Source organism: Mustela nigripes, chromosome 13 (assembly GCF_022355385.1).
Source record: "Mustela nigripes isolate SB6536 chromosome 13, MUSNIG.SB6536, whole genome shotgun sequence".
Lineage (NCBI taxonomy): Eukaryota > Metazoa > Chordata > Mammalia > Carnivora > Mustelidae > Mustela > Mustela nigripes.
Window position 1 is genome coordinate 36,226,553 of NC_081569.1, and position 25,190 is coordinate 36,251,742.

Sequence of the window (25,190 nt, forward strand, 5' to 3'; positions counted from 1 at the left end):
TTAAGAGCAACTTCTTATTATTCTGACTCATAACTAAAAGGTCTGAGAAGGGTTTTGTCCATTTTTTAATTAGCTATTTTATACATTATTTGGAGTTGTAAGAAGTCTTTATATATCATGAATTAAAGGCTTCTATCAAATATATGTTTTGAAAATATTATCTCCCAATCTGTGGCTTGCCTTTTCTTATCATTACCTGTGTCTTGCAAATAAAAGTTTTTAATCCAGATGAGTCCATTTCAACATTTTTCTTCCTTTATAGTTCATATTTTTTAAGTCCCATTCAAGAAATCTTTGCATAACCCAGTAGAGCACAGATTTTTCTCCTACGTGTCCATGTAGAAGTTTTAGAATTTTAGCTCTTATTAATTTTCTATATGATGTGTGGTAAGGAACGAGATTAATTTTGTTCCATAGAGACAACCTGTTGTTCCAGTACCGATGACTATCCTTCTCTTGAATTACCTTAACACATTTTGGTGAAAAACAACCAGCCATGTATTCGTCTGTGTGTGTGTGCATGTGTTTCTATACTCTTTTCTTCTATTCCACTGAACAATACATCTATTCTTATGCTAATGCCACTCTGTTTCAGTAGCATAACTTCAATTTTGTTCTTCTTTTATGAAACTGCTTTGGCTCACTCCATGCCCTTTGACTTTCTATAAAAATAATGGAATCAGTTTATCAATTTCTCCAAAAACACATGCTGGGATTTTGACTGGGATTGTGCCAAATCTAATCAATTTGAAGAAAGATTAAAAAAAACTCTAAGAAAAGTGAATCTTCCAATTCATGAACACAAGCATATTTATCCATTGATTTAAAGCTTTGATTTCCCTCAGCAATGTTTTAGAGTTTTCATGCAAATCTTTTGTTAAATATATTTTTAGGGTTTTTGTCCTTGTTGTTTTGTTTTGTTTTTGTTGTTTTAGTAGAATCCATGCCCAGTGTGGAGCCCAACGTGGAGCTTGAACTCACAACCCTGAGATTAAGACCTGAGCTGAGATCAAGAGATGGATCCTTAACCAACTGAGCCACCCAGGTGCCCCACTGAGTTTTGTTTTTATGCTATTTTAAATGGATATTTTTTAAAAAATTATTTTCCAATTGGTCATTGATAGTATATAAAAATATAATCAGTTTTGGTACATTGAGTTTGTATCCTGTGGTCTTATACCTTATTAGGTCTAGATTTTTTGTAGACTCTTTAGGGCTTTCCATGTACTTGATCATGTCAACTGCAAATAAAGACAGTTTTCTTTCTTTTCAGTATGAATTACTTTAATTTCTTCTCCTTTGCCACATTATACAGCTAGGACATCCAATACAGTGTTGCATTGACTATAAGAGTACAAAACCTTGTCTTATTCCTGAATTTAAGTAGAAAGCATTCAGACTGCCACCACTGAGAATGATGTTAGCTATTGGTTTTTTCACAATAACCTTAATCAGGTTTAGAATATTCCCATCTGTCCCTAGTCTGTTAGGAGTTTCTATCATGAATGTGTGCTGAATTCTGTCAGATGGTTTTTTTGCTTCCACTGAAATGATCATGATTTTTTCATTTATTCTATTAATATGATGAATTGCATTCTATTAATATGATGAACTTGATTACTCTTTGGATGTTAAATCAATCTTACATTTTACTCTTAGCTTGCTGAGATTTTTTTTTTAACATGAACAGGTGTTGGATTTTGTCAAATGTACTTTCTGTATCTATTGAAGTAATACTATGGTCTTTTTTTCTTACTGTATTAATACGATGAATTACATCAATAGATTTTATTTATTTATTTATTTGAAAGAGAGGGCATGAGTGGGGGTGGGGGTGAAGAGAGAGGAAGAAACAGGCTCCCGACGGAGCAAGGAGCCCAATGTGGGGCTCAATCCCAGGACCCTGAGATCCTAACCTGAGCCAGATGCTTAACCAAATAAGTCACCCAGGTGCCCCTGATTGATTTTTTTTTTTTTAAACCAGAACATTTATTATTGTGTGACTAACTGTTGAAATCCTTAGGATAACTGGAGGCCCCAGCAGAGATTACTTGTTGTTCTTCATGGAATCTGTCTGTGGTATACAATTTCTGGGTGCCTCATTCAACGGGTCCCAGTGGTATTTCGTCTCTTAGCCTTGGCTAGTTATACTTTCTCTTCTGCTTGACAGGATAGCCACATTTGCCAAAGGTTGACTCTGAAGGTAGCAGGCCTTAGAGCTCCAGTGGTGGCATATCAAGTACATCTTACTGTGATGCTTTCTAAATGATGACATTTCCTTTGTCATCCTGTTTCTGTTGCTGAGACCAAAGAGGCTGGAAAAGAAGGCACTTCCACTATATCCTACCCTGATAGATTCTTTTTTAAAATGTTGCATAAACCTTACATTCCTAGAAAAATGCCCACCTTGTCATATATTGTTATATATTATTCAATACAGTGCTATTCAAACTTTCTATTTCTTCTGTGGTTAATTTTGGTAATTTCTCTCTTTCAAGGATTTTGTCTACTTCATCTAAGTTGTGTACAATTCCTTATAGGTATGAGGTTGTGCACAGGGTTCCCTTTTTGTTTTTTCTGTTCCATAGGATCTCTAGCAATGCTTCTGTTTTCATTCCTATTATGGTAATTTGTGCCTTTTCTCTTTTGTTCTTGATCAGTCTAGCTAGAAGTTTAAAATTTTTATTGACCCCTTCAAAAAAAGCTTTTGACTGCAATGATTACTTTCTACCATTATGCACTTTCTACTTCACTAATTTCTGCTGTTACCTTTATTATTTTCCTCCTTCTACTTTCTTTGGACTTAATATGCTCTTTCTCAAATTTTTTAAGATCATAACTCAAATCATTCATTAGATTTTTCTCCTTTTCTAAGTTAGGCACTTTAAAACTATATATTTTCCTCTAAATATTACTCGAGCTGCATCCCCCAAATTTTGATATTGCTGTATTTTCATTTTCATTCTGTTCAAAATGTTTCCTAATTTCTCTTGTGGTTTTTTCTTTGACCCATAGATTATTTAGAAGAATACTGTTTTACTTCCAAATATTTGGGGGTTTTCTAAATATCATAACATTATTTACCTATAATTTAATTCCACTGTTATCAGAGAACATTTCCTCTATGTAATCTCAATGTTTTCAAAATTCCTGAGACTTGTTCTAAAATGGTGTGTGTTGGGAAATGTACCATATGCATTTGAAAATAATGGGAATTTTGCAGTTTTTTGATTTATTGTTTTATGGCCCAATATTATGGCTGACTGACTCTAGGACAGCTCCTACTATCCCCACCTCCTAATGTTTATGCCCTTTGAGTTATCCTCCTCTTAAATGTGGGAAAGACCTATGTATTCTAACCAAAACATTATGGCAAAAGTGACAAAATGTATGTTGATTATATGTAAGACTGTAACCCATCTATGCTTAGAGATGCCCTCCTTTGCTAGCTTTGAAAAAGCAAGTTGTTAGCTTGCAAGCTGCCATACGAAGGTCATACATATGACCTTCCTAAGTTATGAAGTTCCTAAGTAAGGAACTTAGGGTGGCCTCTGGCTGATAGCCAGCAAAAATGAAGCCCTCAATCTGGCAGCTGAAAGGAACTGAATGCTATCAATAACTACATGAGTTTGAAAGTGGATTCTTCCCCAAAGAAGCCTCAGATGAGGCCATACCCTTAGCCAATACTTTGACTGCAGTTATTTGAGACCCTGAAGCAGACAACAAAGCTAAACCATGCAAGGGCTTTGACCCACAGAAACTGAGATAATAAGTTTTTGATCTTTTAAGCTAATTTTACGGTAATCAGTCTTGCAGAAATAGAAAAATAATACATTTATGGGCCATGCTGGTGAATGTACAACATCCACTTGAAAAGAGTGTATACGTGCAATTGTTAGAAACAGTGTTCCTTATGTTGAAGTTGTTCATAATATTGTCCAAATTTGTGCTTTTGTTGATTTTCTAATCTAGTTGTTTCATCTATTGCTGAGAGAGGTGTTGATGTCCCCACTATGATTGTGAAATTTTTTAATTTATCCTTTTAATTCTGTCCAGTGTTATTTCATATATTTTCCAGCTCTATTCATAGGTCCATTCTTGTGACTGTTTTATAATTTATTTGTGATTTATGATTGTTATGGCCTCCTGGTTACTCTTTTGTTGTTATACCATGTCTGCAAATACTTTCTGGTGTTGAAATCTATTTTATCAGATATTAATAAATCCACTTCATCTTCTTATTCTTACTGTCTGCGTGGCATATTTCTTTGGGTCCATTTTATTTCTCCTTAACTGTGTCTCTTTTAAATGTATCTTTTATAAACAACATGCAATTGGGTCTTGCTTTTCAATCTATTCTAACAACCTCTGCCTCATATTTACCTTTGTCCATAAATGTTTAATACTATTATTGGTACAATTAGATTTAGGTCTACCAATCTATAACAGGTTTTCTATTCTTCTCCTTCTTCTTTTATTCTTTTTCTATTCTTCTTCTTCTTCCCCCCTCCCTTTGTTTTTGGATCATTTAGATCATTTATTCTTCCATTCCTAGGCTTTTATTTAATTATTTCACTTTTTTGGGAATTTCATCTAAAAATGTCTGTTGGCTTTTTATCAATAATTCTTTACATTACTTTTAGTGGTTTACATAGATATTATAAGACACACCCTTAATTTTTTATTCTACTTACATTTAATATTGAACCACTCTACTAAACATTTACTCAGTTTAGTAAACAGGTCCATAGCTGTGTTGAGGACCTGGAGCTAGTGTATTAAATTAAGAATATGCAGATTAGGATCTACTGAGCGAAGAGGAATAAACCACCCACATGGGGTTAGACAGGAAGCTCCCTCAGCATCTGAGCTCCCACTCTGGGGAAGTGAAAGCCCAGGGTCATTTTGATTGAAGGTGCTTTTAATAGACTCACATAAAGGAGGTGAAGCACAAGGTTTGTTACTTATAGATCTCAGAAATGGGAGGAACTGAGGAAGAGAAACAAGACAGAGATCTCCCCACCCTGAGATCAAGACCTGAGCCAAGATCAAGAGTTGGACACTTAAGTGACTGACCCACCCAGGTGTTCCATGTCTCTCATTTGTTTATTAAGAAATAATTTCTACTGATCTAGTTTTTAGTTCAATTAAGTTTTCCTCTTTGTCTGAATTCTGCTGTTAATTCTACCTGACTTATAATTTCAAATATTATAATTTTCAGTTCTAGAATTTTCACTTTTTATAGTTTCTATCTCATTCTTGAGATTTCTAATCTTTAGTGGTATAATATCAGGTATAAACATGTATTTGAGCATCTTTTCTTTTTCTACTGAGAATGTGTTCCATTTTCCTATTCTTTATAGATCAAATAATTTTGGATTATATCCTGGACGTTACAAGTTGTAGAGACTGTGGAGTCTGCAATTTTTCTCTAATGATTATTGGTTTTATTTTATCATCCAATTAATTATCTTCTCTAGATAAGAACCACAACCATGTTTCTTAGACAGCAACTGTTATCTCTATTCAGATCTTTTGTCTTTAGCCAAGTTGCTTTGAATCTGCTATCACATGTGTGATTCAGGTCAGCAGACAAGCAGACACAGATTGGGAATCTACTCTCTTGGTCTATTCCTTCCAGAATCCCCACCATTGCCATGTGGTAACCCCCACCATTGCCACAGGAATTTATTGGAAACACCAGTTGGAAATATAATTATTCCATTTTGCACAATAATTTACCAATAATGTTATTCAATTATTCATCTCATCAAAGTTCCAAAAAAAATTATCAATCAGTGCAGTTTGAAATTACAAGCCAACTTAACATACTTACCTAGCTCCCAAGATATCCTTTTTGGCAAGGCCTATTCCAGCTATAACTTTGACCCTCACAATTCGTGAATTTTCCTAAAACACAAAAATTTATATGTTATTTTCATATACTTTTAAACATATCTAAGACACATACCTTTAAATATGTACATGTCAAATAAAATAAGCAGGATTTTAAAATTACTTGGAGGACTCTTTTTTAAAAATTAATTTCATTAAGATATCACCAAGACAGCATGGTACTGGCATAAAAACAGACACACAGACCAGTGGAACAGAGTAGAGAGCCCAGATATGGACCCTCAACTCTATGGGCAAATAATCTTCAACAAAGCAGGAAAAAATATAAAGTGGAAAAAAGACAGTCTCTTCAATAAATGGTGCTGGGAAAACTGGGCAGCTATATGTAGAAGAATGAAACTCGACCATTCTCTTACACTGTACACAAAGATAAACTCAAAATGGATAAAAGACCTCAACGTGAGACAGGAATCCATCAGAATCCTAGAGGAGAACATAGGCAGTAATCTCTTCAGTATCAGCCACAGCAACTTCTTTCAAGATATGTCTCCAAAGGCAAAGGAAACAAAAGCCAAAATAAACTTTTGGGACTTCATCAAAATCAAAAGCTTCTGCACAGCAAAGGAAACAGTCAGAAAAACAAAGAGGCAACCCACGGAATGGGAGAAGATATTTGCAAATGACAGTACAGACAAAAGGTTGATATCCAGGATCTATAATGAACTCCTCAAACTCAACACACACAAAACAGACAAGCATATCAAAAAATGGGCAGAAGATATGAACAGAGACTTCTGCAATGAAGACATACAAATGGCTATCAGACACATGAAAAAACGTTCATCATCACTAGCCATCAGGGAGATTCAAATTAAAACCATATTGAGATATCACCTTAAACCAGTTAGAATGGCCAAAATTAACAAGAGAAAAAACAACATGTGTTGGAGGGTATATGGAGAAAGGGGAACCCTCTTACACTCTTCGTGGGAATGCAAGTTGGTGCAGCCTCTTTGGAGAACAGTGTGGAGATTCCTCAAGAAATTAAAAATAGAACTTCCCTATGACCCTGCAATTGCACTCCTGGGTATTTACCCCAAAGATACAGATGTAGTGAAAAGAAAGGCTATCTGTACCCCAATGTTTATAGCAGCAATGGCCACGGTCGCCAAACTGTGGAAAGAACCAAGATGCCCTTCAACGGATGAATGGATAAGGAAGATGTGGTCCATATACACTATGGAGTATTATGCCTCCATCAGAAAGGATGAATACCCAACTTTTGTAGCAACATGGACGGGACTGGAAGAGATTATGCTGAGTGAAATCAGTCAAGCAAAGAGAGTCAAATATCATATGGTTTCACTTATTTGTGGAGCATAACAAATAGCATGGAGGACATGGGGAGTTAGAGAGGAGAAGGGAGTTGGGGGAAGTTGGAAGGGGAGGTGAACCATGAGAGACTATGGACTCTAAAAAACAATCTAAGGGGTTTGAATTGGCGGGTGAGTGGGAGGTTGGGGTACCAGGTGGTGGGTATTATAGAGGGCACGGATTGCATGGAGCACTGGGTGTGGTGAAAAAATAATGAATACTGTTGTGCCAAAAATAAACTTTAAAAAAAGATATAGAAGAGAAAATAAAAACTATATTGTTATTTCTAGTTAACTTGCTTATCTACAAAGAAAAGCCAAAAACACTAGAGTTAAATACAGTGTAAATATTACACTAAGAATTTATCATTGCTTCCAAGAAAATCTACAGCCAAATTCTTAGCACTAATATTTTCATTGTTGCTATGTACACAATAACACAAAATCAAGAGCTTATAATCATTTCTAATAACTATTTAGAAAGCTATTTTTTTAAGGTTTAAATTAAATTCCAGTTAGTAAACATATAGTATAATATTAGCTTCAGGTATACGATTTAGTGATACAGCTCTCACATAAAACAACCAGTGTTCACCACAAGTGCACTTCTTAATCCCCATCACCTATTTAACCCATGCCCCTGCCCACCTCCTCTCTGGTAACCATCAATTTGTTCAGTTTCTTGGTTTGCCTCTCTCTCTTGTTTTCCCCCATGCTCATTATTTTAAAAATCCCATTCAGTAGATTATACATTAAATAAAACCATAGTATATTGATACTGTAACAAATCAAGTATTAAATTTCCTGGGTATCATACTGTTGTAAGGTTTTATATAAGGATGTTCTTTGAGATACATATTGAAATATTTAGGGATACAGTGTGATAAAGTACAATTTACTCTTTAATGTTTCAGGAAATAAAAAATTGAATGTGTGTATGTGTGGGTGTATGTAAATAAAGGAAATAAGTAAACTGTTAGCAATTTGTGGACCTAGCGGGGGGTATACAGGTGTTCATTATACTACCATTTTAATTGTCCTGTAGATTTTAAATTGTTCAAAATTAAAAGGTAAGAAAATATTATAAAACAATGCATATTTTAAAAAATCCTCAACTAAGCAAAACTATCAGACACAAAGAAACAGACTTAATGAGTAATGTAAATAACTTTTATGGATAAAATGATAAAAACTTATTGAAGAACACAAAGAAGACTTAAATAAATGAAGAAATTCACTGTGTTCATGGATGGAAATATTCCATATTATTGTCGTTTTCTCCAAAGTAACCTATAAATACAATTCCAACTCCCCACACCCAGATTTTTGTCATGGGTTTTAACAAAAAATTGTAAAATTCATAGGGAAGAGTAAAAATGAGTACAGAAGTAAATAATAACATTCAATCACTATCTTATACTCTATACAAAAACCAATTCCAGCTATATTAAAAGTCTTATAAGCAAAAAAGAAAACTTTAAAAATTTCATAGAAAATTTTAGAATATTTCTGACAGTGAATTAGGAGAGGGTTTTAAAAAATACAAACTCTAATAGGAAAAGTAGTTAGATTTGACATTAAAATTATATACCCTTTTTATGAGAAGAGATGCCATGAACAAAATGAGAAGACAAGGAGGAAGTATCTAAAATGTGTACCATTGACAAATTATGATTATCCAGAATATATTTTTTAAAATCCTAAAAATTAGTAAGTAAAATATAAACAACATAACATAAGAAATTACAGAGAATGGATAGTAAACACAGGAAAAGATTATCAATCTCACTAGTAATCAGGGAAAACTCTAATATGTTGTTAGTAGGAAGTATAAATTGAAGAATTGTTTTGAAGAGACCTTTGCAAAATCTACCAAAGTTCTAAATCAATAACCCAGAAATTCCACTTTTAGATCTATCCCCTAGATACACTCTCAATAATGTACTCAAGGACATAAGCATAACAGTATTCACAAGAGCATTAATAAGATCAACATATATGAAATAGATGTTGCCCAACAGATAGCAACCTAACAGATTCTATTATATAGTCATCCCATTGACAAGTAGTTAGTCATATTCCCTTGTGAGCAGAGGCCTGCAAAGGCGAAAATACACATATCATGGAATATTTATTTCAGTCTTCTACTTCTAAATGCTTACAACCACCCTCATTCCTGGAGGTTTCACTGAATAAATATGATCATGGAAATATTCTATTAACTCCAAATCTCAGATAGGTGACAAATTCAGATAATACAAAATGCTTACTAAAGATGTTAGATAAAATATAAGTTTCCTCTAGCCCCAAATAAAACTAAATAAGTAGCTGATTTTGCAAAAATACGGCAGGGGAGGGTAATCCTCAGGTATCAGAATAAAGATAGAAGTAAAATTTAGAAAGGAAAATATGTGAACTGAAATTTCAGTTTTCCGCAGGGACTTATTCCCAAAAATTTGAAGAGATTTGCAGTCACCGTTTCTTCCTGGAAAAGTCCCACTGATTAAATAGGCCCATTAAAGTATTCTGTTGGCTTGAACAGCCAATTTCTCATCTCCCAGTTGACTGGGAAAAGCCTATTCTTTATTACATAGGTATGGATCTCCAACACTGAATTCTGAAAATTAGAAGTCTTTTCTGTGATGACTTAATAAATAAAAATAAAGTTTTTCAAGTGGTAAAGTGTAATCAAAAGCGCCATCAGCAAATAATGTTATTTGATAATCCCAACTTTCGTAACACAGACAAGCGTTTATAATTTATATTTAAACTTAATTGAGGAAAGAGACTACCACACCCCTCCTAAGAAGTTACTCCATATTAGTGGAACCTCTACAGAAACTATCCCCCAGAAGTCTCCTGGAGAAAAATGTTAACATGTGTTAATTTTAAAAACTCAGGGAGTGATAAATTACTCACAGCCAGAAACACATTTAGCTTTTAAATTTTCTCCTTGGATTTCTTACCACAGATATCAGAACTAGTTATTTGGGGTGTTGTGGTTAACTGATGTGAAGCTATATTAAGATTCTGTCATAAAACTAAGTAAGAAGCACTTTATTTTCATACTTTCATTCACTTAAGTGCATTTTATAAATTAATGCTAGAAAATTGCCAAACGAGCCTTTGTAATCATCACCATAAGCAGAAATCATAATATCTCATAGCATCTTTGAAACTAAAGAAGAACATAAATGCTGCAACAAGAGACTGAACTCTTCAGTATCTTTGAAAACACAGTATTCAAAGTACTGTTAATAGAGACGTGTTCATCAAGGATATTGGTCTGTAATTCTTCTTTTTGCTGGGGTCTTTGTCTGGTTTGGGGATCAAGGTAATACTGGCCTCCTCAGCATCAGGGAAATACGAATCAAAACCACAATGAGGTACCACCTCACACCAGTCAGAATGGCTAAAATTAACAAGTCAGGAAACAACAGATGCTGGTGAGTATGCAGAGAAAGGGGAGCCCTCCTACGCTGTTGGTGGGAATGCAAGCTGGCGCAGCCACTCTGCAAAACAGTATGGAGGTTCTTCAAAAAGTTGAAAATAGAGCTACCCTATGACCCAACAATCGCACTACTGGGTATTTAGCCTGAAGATACAAATGTAGTGACCCGAAGGGGCATGTGCACCTCAATGTTCATAGCAGCAACACCCACAATAGCCAAACTGTGGAAAGAGCCCAGATGTCCATCAACAGATGAATGGATAAAGAAGATGTGGTGTATATATACAATGGAATACTATGCAGCCATCAAAAGAAATGAAATCTTGCCTTTTGCAATGACATGGATGGAACTAGACAATTATCAGATGATCTCCCTGATATGAGGAAGTTGAAAGGCAGAGTGGGGGGTCTGGGGAATAGGGAAGGAAAAAATCAAACAAGATGGGACCGGGAGGGAGACAAACCTTAAGACTCTTAATCTCACAAAACAAACTGAGGGTTGCTGGAGGGAGGTGGGGTGTGGGAGGGTGGTTGGGTTATGGACATTGGGGAGGGTATGTGATATGGTGAGTGCTGTGAAGTATGTAAGCCTGATGATTCACAGACCTGTATCCCTGGGGCAAATAATATATTATATGTTAATAAAAATAATTAACTTAAAAAATAGAGATGTGGACAGTGCTCAAATGAGGAAAAAAGAAATGAAAATTAAACATCTTCTCCTTATTCAAAACAGGAACATTATCCCCGAATAGATCACAGCTCTTCTTTAAAGTTTGAGACTTCCCCTTCTACTCCTAAGAAATCTTTCTTGATCTATGAAAGTGATACGGCAAAGTTACAAATCCTAGCCAAAAATATGTGGTTTTTCTCAACGACAGTGCAAAACAAAATGACAATGCATTATCAATGTAGAAGGCTATAGGAATTAAAAATGGCTTTCCAGGCCCGAGATATCTCCACAATTCATGAAAACAGCTAATCTCCAGGAATAGGAAAAGTAGAGCTTTAAATCTTTCCATCTCTGACATGTCTTAGAAGAATTTTTGTTCCTCTCTTCATCCTTCTTCCAGCCTTCTGTTGCCTCCCTCCCATACCTAACTCCCTTCTCACATATCCAGTCAGTCTACTTTTTAAAAAATTTACCCTGTGTCTACTTACCTCTGAGATTTTACACAAGTTTGACTCCCTCTGCATGGGATAGTCTTCTCCATCCCCTACCTCTTCATTCTTAAAACCCTGTATCATCTGAGCAACCATTTATTTATTTATTTATTTATTTATTTATTTTTAAAGATTTTATTTAATTATTTGACAGAGAGAGAGAGATCACAAGGAGGCAGAGGCAGGCAGAGAGAGAGAGAGAGAGGAGGAAGCAGGCTCCCTACTGAGCAGAGAGCCCGATGTGGGGCTCGATCTCAGGACCCTGAGATCATGACCTGAGCCGAAGGTAGAGGCTTTAACCCGCTGAGCCACCCAGGCACCCCTTGAGCAACCATTTAAAATGTATTATTTTAGTACATGTGCTGCCGAAGCGAGCACTCAAAATGTATTATTAATATTACATGTTGTATCATGTTAACTAGAAAATATCAGGATGCAGAGTGGTATCTATTCTATGATAACTATAAAAATATGTGCTGATGGATAAATATTAGAAGGAAATATACAACTGCGATAGTAACTATTTTAAAAAATGAAATAAAATAATGAGATGATAGGGGTGCCTGACTGGCTCTGTTGGTTGACCACCTGACTCTCAGTTTTGGCTGAGGTCATAATCCCAGGGTGTTCAGATCGAGTCCTACATCAGGCTTCCTGCTCAGAGGGGAACCTGCTTCCCCCACCACCACCCCCCCACCGCCACCACACTCTGCTGTTTGCTCTCTCTCTTTCACTCTCTGTCAAATAAATAAATAAGATCTTTTAAAAAAATTTTTAAATTGTAGGGGTGCCTGGGTGTCTCAGTGGGTTAATCCTCTGCCTTCAGCTCAGGTTGTGATTCCAGAGTCCTAGGATCGAGCCCTGCCTTGGGCTCTCTGCTCAGCGGGGAGCCTGATCCCTCCACCCCCAGCTGCTGCCTACTTGCGATCTCCGTCAGGTAAATAAATAAAATCTTTAAAAAAAAATTAAATTGTAGTTTTTTTTAAAGACTTGTCCTTCCTTCTAAGTCCAAATACTATTTTTTCTACAAGCCTTCATAGCTGAAACGAATTTTCCCCTTTTGCTGTGAAAGGCCCCTTTTTATAGCACTTATCACATGTGGTCTCCTGTCTGAGGAGATAACGATGTGTCTTTTTCCACTATTAAAATTGTGAGATTTTGAAGCTCAAGAAGTTTATCTTTTCATTATCTTGGTATTCTCTGTGGAACCCAGCAGAATAATTGGCACATAGCAGGGGCTGACAAATTCTTGATTAACCTCAAAGCTTTCTGAAGTAGCTGAAAGTAGAAATAAGGCACTTTATGGAAAACAGGGGAAAGTTTGCACAGTGAGCCCAGAACACTGGCCACCAGATCTACAGCGCCCAAACAGAAGACTGGAAGACTTCTCTCCGAGGAAACTGATGACGTGGCAGGGGGGTGGAAGGAGAGGAACCAAGTGTTATAAATATTTATATGTGGGAGTCCCACTGGAAATAACCCTATCTCCAAACAGTTCTGTCAACAGTACCTGCCCACTATACCGATGATGTACGTCAGCAAATGAGGAAGTAAGTTAGGAGAAAGGACTAAGTAAAGAGAAAAGATTAAGGAAACAGTGGCTCCAACGGAGAAAAGAGTTCAAGAGAATTCTCACAAGAACGGCATATAGAAGTCTGCAGGGGATGGCTACAAAGCAGGTGTAGAGTGGAAGCAGTTCAGATGGATGCGACAGAGCAAGAGGCTGTCCCCAACTAGAATGCAGAACAGGGAATAGATAGCATCCATTATACATATATATAGATAGAACATCTGCATGGAGTAGTTCTAAAGCTTTGTCAGATAGTTTGCAAATTTGTGACACGTATATAGAAAACTAAAGTGAACAAAAAAATGTGCACTAGTTATAAACATGACATAAGGGTTCTGATGTGATTACTGTACTCACACAATGCAATAATATAAACACCGCACATTTATTTTAAAAACTGCTAGAGTAGAAAGGAAGGATGTATTTCTTATCTTTCTCCTTTTTTTTTTTTTTTTGGCAACATGTTAGATCATTTATGGTGACCATATTTTCAAAACTAAAAATCTGAACCTTGGACTGCTAGCAGGTTTGTTCCTCTGCTGTGTAAACTGACTTGAGACATTTTATAAAAATGTCAATGCTAGATGACATGTACCAGAAAATCCATGAAATGAGGACAGTCCCAGTAAAGGTGGCAAGTGTAAGTGCTATGGATTTGCTTACATGGTCAAAGCAGTGTTTGGTTGTAGTAACCATGATAAACTAGAATACCAGAATCCTTATATTTAGGACCAGCTGTGGTTCTCAAAGGGTATTCCCTGGACCAGTGGTAGGAGCACATGGGAATTTATCCAAAACACATGCTTTCAGGCTCATCTACTGAATCAGACAGTCTGGTGGGGACAGTAGTCTGTGTTTTAACAAACTCTCCAGGTGATTCTGATGAACACTAAAGCTGAGACCCACACGTAGAGCATGAAGGTAAGACAGGGAAGGGCTATCATTAATGCAGCTCAGGGACTATTCCCCAACTAGAAAACTGTAACTTTAGTTATTCGATCCAAACCATATAATTTCTGAAAAAGAACAGCTCCTCGTCCCGTCACATTTTAACACTACTCTTACATGTGATAGCACCATGCACGCTTCTTTATACATGAAATGCCTCTGGAAAGATACACATCAAGCTTATTAACCTATGTCTGTGGGAAAGAAATTTTCATAAGATTTGTAGATGAATGTTCACAGTAGGTTTATTCACAGTAGCCGAAAGCTGGAAACAATGGGAGTGTCTGTCAAAAGGAGAATGGATAAAGATCATACAATGGAATACTACTCAGCAATAAAATGAATGAGTTGCTTTTACAAACAACCACATGGGTGACTGAAAAACATTACGTTAGACAAAAGGAGCCAGATACAAAAGAATACATACTATATGATTCCATTTCTATGGAGTTCCAGGACAGGCCAAAGGATAAGCATGGTGATAAAAGGTTGCCTCTGGAGAGTGAAGTGGGAAGCTGACTGAAAGAGGGCCCAAGGGGACATTCTGGAGTGATGGAATTTTTTTTTTAATATTTCATTTATTTAAAGAGAGTAAGCAGGGAGCCCAATGTGGGTCTCCATCCCAGGACCCTGGGATCATGACCTGAGCCAAAGGCAGACACTTAATTGACTGAGCCTCCTAGGTGCCCCAGGAGTGATGAAAATACTCTCTATCTTAATTGGGCTGTGTGTCACATGCGCACTGTACGTCAAAGTGTATGTTTAAAAATCTGCATTTCACTGTTCGTAAGTTTTACTCCACTCCCCTTCTGAAGCCCTGCCCAAGAAAAGAAGAAAAACAAAATAGAGATATTATCAGACAAAAACAAAAACCAAGGAAGTTTATCACCAGCAAACACTAAAAAAACTTCTACAGGATGTACTTCAGGCAGAAAATAGTGATCCTAGGGGCGCCTGGGTGGCTCAGTGGGTTAAGCCGCTGCCTTCGGCTCTGGTCATGATCTCAGGGTCCTGGGATCGAGTCCCGCATCGGGCTCTCTGCTCAGCAGGGAGCCTGCTTCCCTCTCTCTCTCTCTCTCTGCCTGCCTCTCCATCTACTTGTGATTTCTGTCAAATAAATAAATAAAATCTTTAAAAAAAAAAAGAAAGAAAAGAAAATAGTGATCCTAGATGGAAAGCCAGAGATGTGACAAGACATGAATAACAAATAGAGAAAAAGTTAAATACCTGAGGAGCAGAGAGTAACTCTAAAAAAAATGTTAGTGGTGATGATGATGATGATGATGATGTGTGAGTGTGTGTGTGTGTGTGTGTGTGGTGTCCACACACATGTTTGGCGAGTTTCCCTCATCTGCCTGCCCGGGCTCTGCTCTTCCCTCCTCTCCACACTCATCTGACACCACTACCCTAGTCTTCTTCTTCCTCTCCATCTTACCTTCTGCACACGCAGTGAGTTCTGCCTACCTGGAAGGCTCCTTTGCCCCAGTCTTTGCCTCACTAACCCCTATTGATCCTTATGTTCATCTTAAAGGTGACTTTCTCAGCCTTTCCTTATTACTCTCTCCCCTCCTTCATACCATGGGAGATGAATTCATCGTTCCTGTTGTATACTTTTATCTCACCTGCCTTTTCCTTCATACCTATAAAATGTTTGTGTGATTCCGTATTTACTGTCCTTTTCTTCCTGTAGGTGATAAATTCAGTGAGGTCTGTCATTCATCACTATCACCTCATGGCCTGATCCAAATGCCTCACCCATAGTAAATGTTCAACAAATACTTAAGCAAATATAAAATTCAAGTACTTCAAAGGTCCAGCTAAAATCTACTAACAAAAAAAGACAGAAGAAGTGGAAGAACATAAGAATGATTACAAGTTAATTTTGCACATGTTACATTTGTTGCCTTCAACAGAAGAGAGTCTCTTCTGTTAAATTCTTCTATTTGGACAACTATTTGCAGAAGGACAGTGGAAAGACCAAGTCTTTGGTATTAAAGAAATCTGAGATTCAAGTGTAGATCACTAGCTACCTAATAGGACCAAGTCCTTGAGCAAATCACAATCTCACATTCCTTATCTGTAAAATGGAGATAACACTATCTACTTCTGCAAAACTGTTACAACTAAAATATGAGAACATGTGACCTGGTGCTTGGAATACAGCAGGCATTTAATTAGAGGCAGCTCTGAATATATTTAGACTGACGCTTTTACCTTAAAGGAGGATATTTTCATGAAAGCATCTTACGCAAAAACAAAACCAAAGAAGTTTATTACCAGCAAACACTAAAAAAACTTCTGCAGGATGTACTTCAGGCAGAAAATGTGATTTGACATGAAAATATGACGTGATGGTTCACATTCATTGCCAGTGCACATCTCATATGGGAGGAAGCCAAACTTTTGGGTCAGGCCACAGGGCTATGATTACAGACATATTAATTCCTCAAGACTTCAGAAAAGTCTTATGAAAGCCTTTTCTCATTTGTTTGTGCTGTCTTTCTCCCTGCATTTCTTCTCCTACCTTCTCCCTCCATTTATCCTCTCAAAACTTTGATAGGATTAGCAACGGGAGCCAGACTAACAAGTGAAAGGTCAGTAACACCCACCGCCACAGAATTCAGTAGACAGTGGGTTTAGCCATTCAGATCAGCAATCTTACATTTTTTCAGTGCTACAGAATATTCTTAATACCAGACACAGCTAGGGAAGGGGGAATCAGCTGATGTAAGGATCCTGCTCTGACAGGTGTCAAATACCTAGGCTGAATCACCAAGAGTGACAAAGCCAGAATTCCATCCTAGTCAAATTTTATTTTCTATACCCCTGTTTACCCTAAGTGATTTATTTATGGTGCCTTCCAGCTCCAAGATCCTATTCCTATATGATAGATGAATTACTAATAGTTAACTGTAAAAAGATACATACATATAGTCCCCTCTAATCTCGGCCTGGTGCAGAGGAATCAACGTCGGGCCCAGCTTAGGCAGGGCTTGGGTGGAGGAGGCAATCTGACGGAGGTTCACGGTCAGCAGGCTCATCAGCCTGGGGCAGGAGAGGAAAAGGGCGGTGCCATGCAGAGACCCAGCAGTCGGTGCCCACTGACACCGGGCCCCGGTGACTCTGGGCCCCAGCAGTACTCCTACTAAAGTGGAAAGTCGTAGACAGGGGACATGCCTGCGTGCTTGGGAAATCAGGGATATCAAAAACATAAGTAAAGAGACCGGGCAAATAAGTAAAAATAATGAGAATAATAAAAAGTCAGAATTTTTACTCGTAGAGAAGGTACTTATGGCTGGAAAGAACCCTGAGGCATTAGATTTGAATTCGAAAACTAATACGAATTCATGATTTTTAAATACATGTATACAGATTGACATAGAAAGTGATATACGTTTATGTGTACACACACACACACACACACACTTTTCTTTACTGCTGAGATGGCTAAAGAGCAATGACATTCAACAGGAATGCGCACTCTGAAGACCCCAATCACTGAAGACTCCAATCTTGGCTTCTGAAAGGCTTTATCTCCTAAATGTTCCAGACAGCAGGGGGCCAGGTAAAATACAAGAGGAGTCTGGAGTGTCTGCTGCTGGAAAGTCAGGGAGGGTTCAAAGGATGGGGACTTGTCACAATATTAACTAGGAACCCCCTTGAAAGGGCTTCCACTGACCAAACGGTGATCATTTGAGCAAGAAAATAGTTAATGATAGTAAATAATTACAACCCATTGAATAAGGTGGAATTCTACCTATTTGTGCTCATATAAATAAGCTCTTCTTACACAGAATGCCAACTAATAAAGATGGAAATTTAAAAAAAAATAGTGGTGTTTGATTCAAGTGTAAGTCATCAATGAATGCTAAAAGAGCTGGATGGGAATCTGATGAAGGGGAGGCCACTGGCATAGTCTCTGCAGACATCCCCACAAGATACTAATCAGTTATGAGGGAGGAAATAGTGACGCTACAAAAAAGAAACCTGGTGGGCACCAAAATAATCAAGTGAGCAAGGTTATCGTTGATGGTGACGGACAAATTAATATTGTGCACCCCTCAATGGGAGGCACAGCATCGTCTCTGTGAATCCTGCCAAAAAAGCATGGCTGTGCCATGGCCCTGGGAAAGCAGTAAACAGACCCAGGCCGGGGAACCTCCTACAGGTCGTACGGCCTGTACTCTGTAACAGTCAAGGAACTATACAGATGAGAAGAGACCGCAAAGCCATGGCAGGTATCCACAACCTATGCTCCTCCCTGGGCTCTTGGACCAGAAAGGAAAAAGAGAAATTATGAGAACACCTGGCAAAGACTGATGGGCTCTGCACTTTGGAGGGTAGTGTCATATCAGTGCTGATTTTCTGCCTTAGAGGAATGGACAGCTGTTATGTAGGAAAGTGTTCTTGTTGGGGCACCTGAGTGGCTCAGTCAGTTAAGCAACTGCCTCCGGCTTGGGTCATGATCCCAGGGTCCTGGGATCCAGCCCCATATCAGGCTCCCTCCCTCTGCCATTCCCCCTGCCACTCCTCCTGCTCATGCTCTCTTACTTTCACACTCTCTCTTAAATAAATAAAATATTTTTAAAAGTTTGCTTGTTAAAAAAAAAAAAAAAGTGTTCTTGTTTTAGGAAAATACACACCAAAGTATTAAGAGGTGACAGAGCACTGGGTCTGCAGTTTGCCCTCAAATGGTTTAGAAGAAGAGGGGCATTAGGGGGCACCTAGGTGGCTCAGTAGGTTAAGCACCAGACTCTTGATTTTGGCTCAGGTCTTGATCTCAGGGTCATGAGATCGAGCCCCGTGTTGGGCTCAGCACTCAGCACAGAGTGCCCCTGAGATTCTTTCTCTCTCTCCCTCTGCCTCTGCCCTTCCCTCTGCTCGTGTGCACATGCTCTCTCTCACTCTCTCTCTCTCTGAAATAAATAAATAAATCTTCAAAAAAAAAAAAAGAAAAGAAAAAGATTAATGAAAATGGCAAAAAGTGTTATGGAGCAGTTGTGGAATGTCAACAGCTGGAGAACCAGCACGAGGAGGATCTGGACTTCTTTGTGCTGTACTTTCAACTCTTCTGCTGGTTTAAAATAACTAAAATATAAACTGCTACAAAATAAAATCTCTTTATCCACTTCTTTGGTCCCATGGAAACCCATGAAAAATAGGATGATGCTGGGATTAAGAAGCTACAAAAAAGGAGCAATGGCAAAATGAACACAAGAAAGTGTGGGAGAGGTGCTAACGCAGCTGGCTTCCACGGTGCTTCTCCTTTGTGTGCCATTGAGTAGAGGTTTGGGAACTCGGCGTGATGCCAGGACAGGCCAGGTCTGCTTCTGCGTAGCACTGGGGTTCTAGAAGCATCAGCAGATGCTGTTCTTAGTTACCCTGCTGCTTATGCACTGTTGTCGCTGTCCCCACCAAAGTCACCCCTTCCTCTACAAGTGCAAACTGGTCTTCCAAACTGGCAGCAGACACTCTCAGCTCATTCCCTTTCCTTCCCTCAGGTTTCAGGTGCAGGAAATAGACCTCACTCTAGATGTTTTAAGAATAAAGAAGTCAATCCAGGGAATTGGCTGTTTACAAAGTTGTTGGGAAGAGCTGGAGAGGCAGGCTGCAAGGCTGGGCCTCCAGAGGCCCTGGAAACAGCTCGAACTGGCCCACCCAGGACAGTGTCACTTCTGCTCCCCCACCCCCTGTCAGGAAGACAGGGACTCAGAAGCCACCCCCAGATCTGCTGGCTTTACAAATGTACCCAACTAGTCATCAGGAAGCTGCCACCACCACAGATTCCGAAACTTCCTACCAATCTTCTCAAAACAGGTTACCAGATATTGAAACACTTTTGCTGGAAAAGTCAACGTCTACATGACTGTGCTTGTCAGAAGAACAAGCCAAAGAAACAAGAACTTAGGCTTCACTTCATTTGTACTTTCCAAATCTCAAGGAAGTGAGCCGTACAGGGAAACCTATTTCAAAACCCATTTCCAGAATGCTAAGTGCCAGAAAGTATGAGAAACGTGCTGTTTGGCTTTCCAACCTCTGTCTAATAGGGAAGTCCACTGAAAAGAGACTGGAAGGGATGCCGAATTCCACTGTCCAGAGCTTCCACATGCCTCCTCACCAAAGGTTGGTGGGAATTAGTCTCTATTGTTAATCCCAAGAGACTGTCAGAGCAAATCTGGTATAATTTATATTCACTACTTCCTTAGTTTGTTATTCTTTAATGACAACATTTTGCACATGAAGCCAAAACCTTCTCTCACTAAAAGACATTTATATGTGGAATAAGAACTAAAACTCACTGAAAAGTGACAGAGAGGAATTATGACCTAAACTTTGGCCTACTTCAATGAGCCACTAATATGCTCATACAGTGTGACCCAGTGGATAAAAATATTGGTTAAATCACAATGCTCTAAGTATCTTATATCCTATGTCTGTTCATTTTTCTTCTCATTTCAGTTTCAAATTTAAAATAAGAATCATCACTGTCTGCTGTAACAGAAAAGCTACCTTATTTTTAATCAACAGCAGAGGGCTGCCTATCCCCAAGTAGTCTGTGAGTTCTAGGAAATAACAGTCTTTCTTCAAAAAAAAAAAAAACCTGAGGGGGGAGGCTCTTCTGAGCCCTCTTTTACTTTGTGATGGACCAGAAAATAAATGTCAAGTAAGAGTGATGAGATGACAATCTCTACCAGAAAACAAGTGATTTTTATCTTTCCCACCAGGCTGTGAGCTCTTCAAAAAACAGGCAGGGACTGTTTTTTCTCTCTCTATCCCTGGTGGACAGCACACTGCATGACCCAGAACAGACAGTTAATAATGTCTGTTGAAAGAATCATGCAGGGGAAGAAGCGGAAGACAACACTCCATCATCATGTCTCTTCTCTTCCGTCCGATCCAACTCTCTTCATTAATGTGGACAAAGCAGACAGAGAGAGCTGCAAGAACTCTGAGTCATGGCACTGACAACTGGACCCCCAACATGCAAACAGAGCGGGCCCCAGGCCATGCAACTTCCTAGAAGTACAAATCCCTCAGGATGCAAGCTCAGGAACACCTCATTTCAACGGGTGGAGTTTCTGGCCTTTAGCCCCAGTTGCTTACTGACCAAGCCACTAACTGCCATAATTCACATTATTTCATCTGGGCAGAAGCATGATGTGAGAAGCAGATCACGGAAAACACAGAACCTGAACCAAGAGAGGAGAGTGAACGATGCCTTCAGCAATATTCTATGATCCGCTGGCTTTGCTGGAAGGGAATGCAATGAGAAATCTGGAAATCAGGATCTACCACTGAGTAATAATAACAAAAAGGAAAGAAAGTCCAAGGCCAGCCTGATTGGGTTGAATGTCAGTTTGAGGTTATCTGCACTGAACAGCTTATGGTAGCAAAGCAGGGAGGTCTGACGGATGAGAAAGCTATCACAGGTTCAACACCACATTATTTTCCTCTGATCTCTTCTGCTGAACAATAATGGACTTTAGCAGGAATATCATCTCTGGCGATAGCATACTGACTGTTGTTTCTGGGGGTCTACCAAGCTGCCACCATTTTTCCACCACTTTGCTTCTCTTTTGGTAGCAATAATTAATAAATTAAATTCTCATCTATCACATGATTAGTCTCAAAACACTCTGAGATAACTTGCCTGCATAAACAAGTTGCCCACTATTTAGATACAAAAAACTCTGAGATAAATGTAAAAGACATTTTGTAAAAGACATCTGAAGATACCAAGTTACTAAGAGAAGGAAATATTCCAACACTGTCAGAAGATAAATTTACAGTGATGTATTACAGTTAAGGTCTAATCTTGATAATAAGTATGTGTGACAGCTTAGCCAGTCAACAAAAATGCTTAAATTTGATTCCCCCCCCCCAAACTGAACTAATCACTGTTAGACTGGATACCTTTTCATCTCCCACCCATTCCCATTTTTGAGACAATCATCAGGAGTTTAGAGGAGCCACATCTCATACTAAAACGGAATAATTTTCTTTCCGAATGGCCTCAGTTTTACTAATCGCGAGGCATCACCAGCCTAAATTATTTTGCTGCGAAGGGACAGCTTTGCCTTCTCAAATCATGGAACTTAATTTTTAAAGCGAACAGCTATGGGAAGTTCGTCCAAATATTTGTACCTGTTCGGCTTTTTTTTCCCCCCTTAAGATTTTGTTTATTTATTTGATAGAGAGAGAGAGAGAGAGATCACAAGTAGGCCAAGAGGCAGGCAGAGAGAGATGGGGAAGCATGCTCCCCGCTGAGCGGAGAGCCCCATGCGGGGCTCGATTCCAGGACCATGGGACCCTGGGACCACCACCCGAGCCGAAGGCAGAGGCTCAACCCACTGAGCCACCCAGGTGCCCCTCGGCTTTATTTTTTTAAGTATCACTGAAGACCAGTGAAACGTACCCTGAACTTGCCACACTGGACACTTGTTGCTAAACACGAAGAGGAAAATCTGTCTGCCTGCTTTCCCATCGCATTCTCCAGTTAGGGGAGTTAAAAACAATTTCAGACGAAAAAATGAAAATCCCAACTGCTTATGACACTTGGAAAGTCCGTGAAGTCCAGCGGGCCTGTGTCAGCAGCCGGGACGGGATGCTGAACTCCGGGGAAATCCACCCCCCGCCCGCCCCAGCACGCACCCTCGGCAGGGGGCGGCAGGAAGAGGCCGGCGGGGCGCCGCGCGTCCCCCCGCGCACCCACGCCTCTCGCAGCCTAGCGCCCCTCCTCGGCACTTCCTGAAGGAAACTGCAAGGAAGGCGGCGGCTCGGGGAGGACAGGGGTGTGGAGTCCCCAGCCCGGCGAAGAAAATGCCGCTCGCTAAAGCAAGCCCCCACCCCACGCACCCACACACCCACACACCCGCACACCCGCGCGCCGGGCCGCCCCAGGTCCCTACGGCGCCTTGCGCGCTCCCGGAGCTCGCGCGGCGGGAACAGGGGCTGACAGCCGACTCTCCGGCCGCCTCCTCCTCCTCCGGTCCGGCTGATGAGCGGCGAGAAGGGAAGCCCACCCCGCAGCCCCTCGGCCCCCGCACCTCGTCCTCCGGGAGCCCGAACACCTCCACCGCGCAAGTTGCCATTTCCGAACGGTTCCAGCAAACCGGACGCGCCCGCCCCCGCCCGGGAGTGGGAACAGTAGTGAAGAGGAGGAGGAGGAGGGGGTGGAGGAGGAGAAGAGGGAGGAGGCGGGAGGGAGGAGGAGGTGGAGGAAGAGGAGGCGGTGCTCCCCCAGCGGCCGCAGCGCCTCCCCCGGCCCGTGCGCGCTAGCGGCGCTAGGAAGCGCGGCGGGAAAGGGCCGACGGCGCGCGTGCTGGGGCGCAGGGCTGGGGGCGCGCGCGGCGGGGAGAGCGTGCGTGGGGGGCTCGTGTAGGAGGCAGGCTTGTGGCGGGGCTGTGCGCGTGGGGAGGGCGCGGGGCGGGGGCGCGCGTGGCGGGGGCGCGCCGTCCGCTTCCGCGCGGGGAAGCTGACGAACGTGCCCGCCTGCGAGAGTCGGGCAGCCCCGGGCGTCGAGTCGAGCGGGCCGTGTAGGCCAGGGAACGTCAGCCCTTCCCCTGGGAAACAACGCTGCGGTTTTCCCCAGCAACAAGTCTCACTCAGATCCGCTCCGGAGCTCGGCCTCTTCCGAGCCGCCTGGGATCGGAGCGCTTAATCCCAGCTTCCCCACGACCTAAAGATCAGAGCCCTTTCTTGAGGGTTGGGGCTCTGCTGATTCCAGTAGAAGCCGGACCCTGGGACTTCGTGGGGGGAAAGCCCGGCCTGAGCGAGGCCACAAATGGGGAGGCCTGAAGGGATCTCATCGTTCTTGGATTCGGAATCTGAAATGCTCTCCTTGTGATTTCTAAACACTGTGCCAATTCACAAGCCATTTCCTGTCCTATGGTCTATCTTCAAAGTCTACCCATAACAGCCTCTAGGCCAGAAAAGGTAGCAAAGAAAGGGGGGGGGAAATGCAACGAACTAGGACCTCCGGTGCTATGGAATAATTGTGCTTATTTTATAGTCATGTCTGACAGATTTTATAGTTCCCTAATCACAAGAAGACTCTGGTGCTGGGTAACTGATCTAACAAGGGTAACATTATGAAAGATACTTTAATGTTGGTTATCTCTAAGGCGTACAAAAAAAAAATGTCTTGTTTGAAAGTTCTCCTGTAATCCTTTCTCACTCTTAATATGTGCTGGCCGCCTCTCCGTTAACACTAGATTTTTGAGATCTTTAAAGTTCATTTTTTTCTTCCTTCCACTCTAACCCCCCGTAGACCTCATCCATTGCCATTGGCGTGGTTTCAGACACGATCCTTGCAGACGCCTCAGACTAAGAGCTCAATAGTGCAAAATATGTTACTATTTAATTTTCTGCAACTGAATTTAGTTCCTACATTGAACTTCCTGTCTGCTCAAGTGGGTAGAAAACTTAGTCCTAATCAGTTCCCCGTTCTTCCTTGACCCTTGTTTTGCTGTTGATTCTACATTCTAGCAGGCAGTTGTAGTGCTACCTCATTTCAGGGATGGAAGGCATGGCACAGCCCTCATCTCTCTAAGCTGGAATTAGTAGAAACATTTTTCTTCCCACTGATCTCTAATTGTAGACATCTGTATCCGTTAGAATGACACTTGGCTGTTGGTAATAGTAACCCAAACTAACAGAACTTAAGGATAGATATTATTTTTTTCTGTTATATAAAGAGTAAATAAAGCTACTTTGCTCCACAAAAGCATCAGAAATTCAGGCACTGTAAATCAAGGTGCTTTGCCACTTATAGGTGTGGTCCTTATGCTCTTAGTCCAGAGAGTGCCTCAGGTTCCAACTATTACAT

The 25,190-nt window shown here is 40.2% G+C and overlaps 1 protein-coding gene across 1 annotated transcript in view; it reads right to left on the reverse strand.

Moving 5' to 3' along the window:
* The window catches only part of NEDD4 (NEDD4 E3 ubiquitin protein ligase), a 124,761-nt gene extending 101,233 nt beyond the window's left edge, over window positions 1-23,528 (reverse strand). The window contains exons 1-2 of the mRNA XM_059371974.1: window positions 23,410-23,528; window positions 5,837-5,910 (exon numbers count right to left, since the gene is read on the reverse strand). Of these exons, the coding sequence (XP_059227957.1) occupies window positions 5,837-5,910; window positions 23,410-23,454 (119 nt within the window). The 5' untranslated portion in view covers window positions 23,455-23,528. The remainder of the gene's footprint in view (window positions 1-5,836; window positions 5,911-23,409) is intronic.
* Window positions 23,529-25,190: the final 1,662 nt, after the last annotated feature.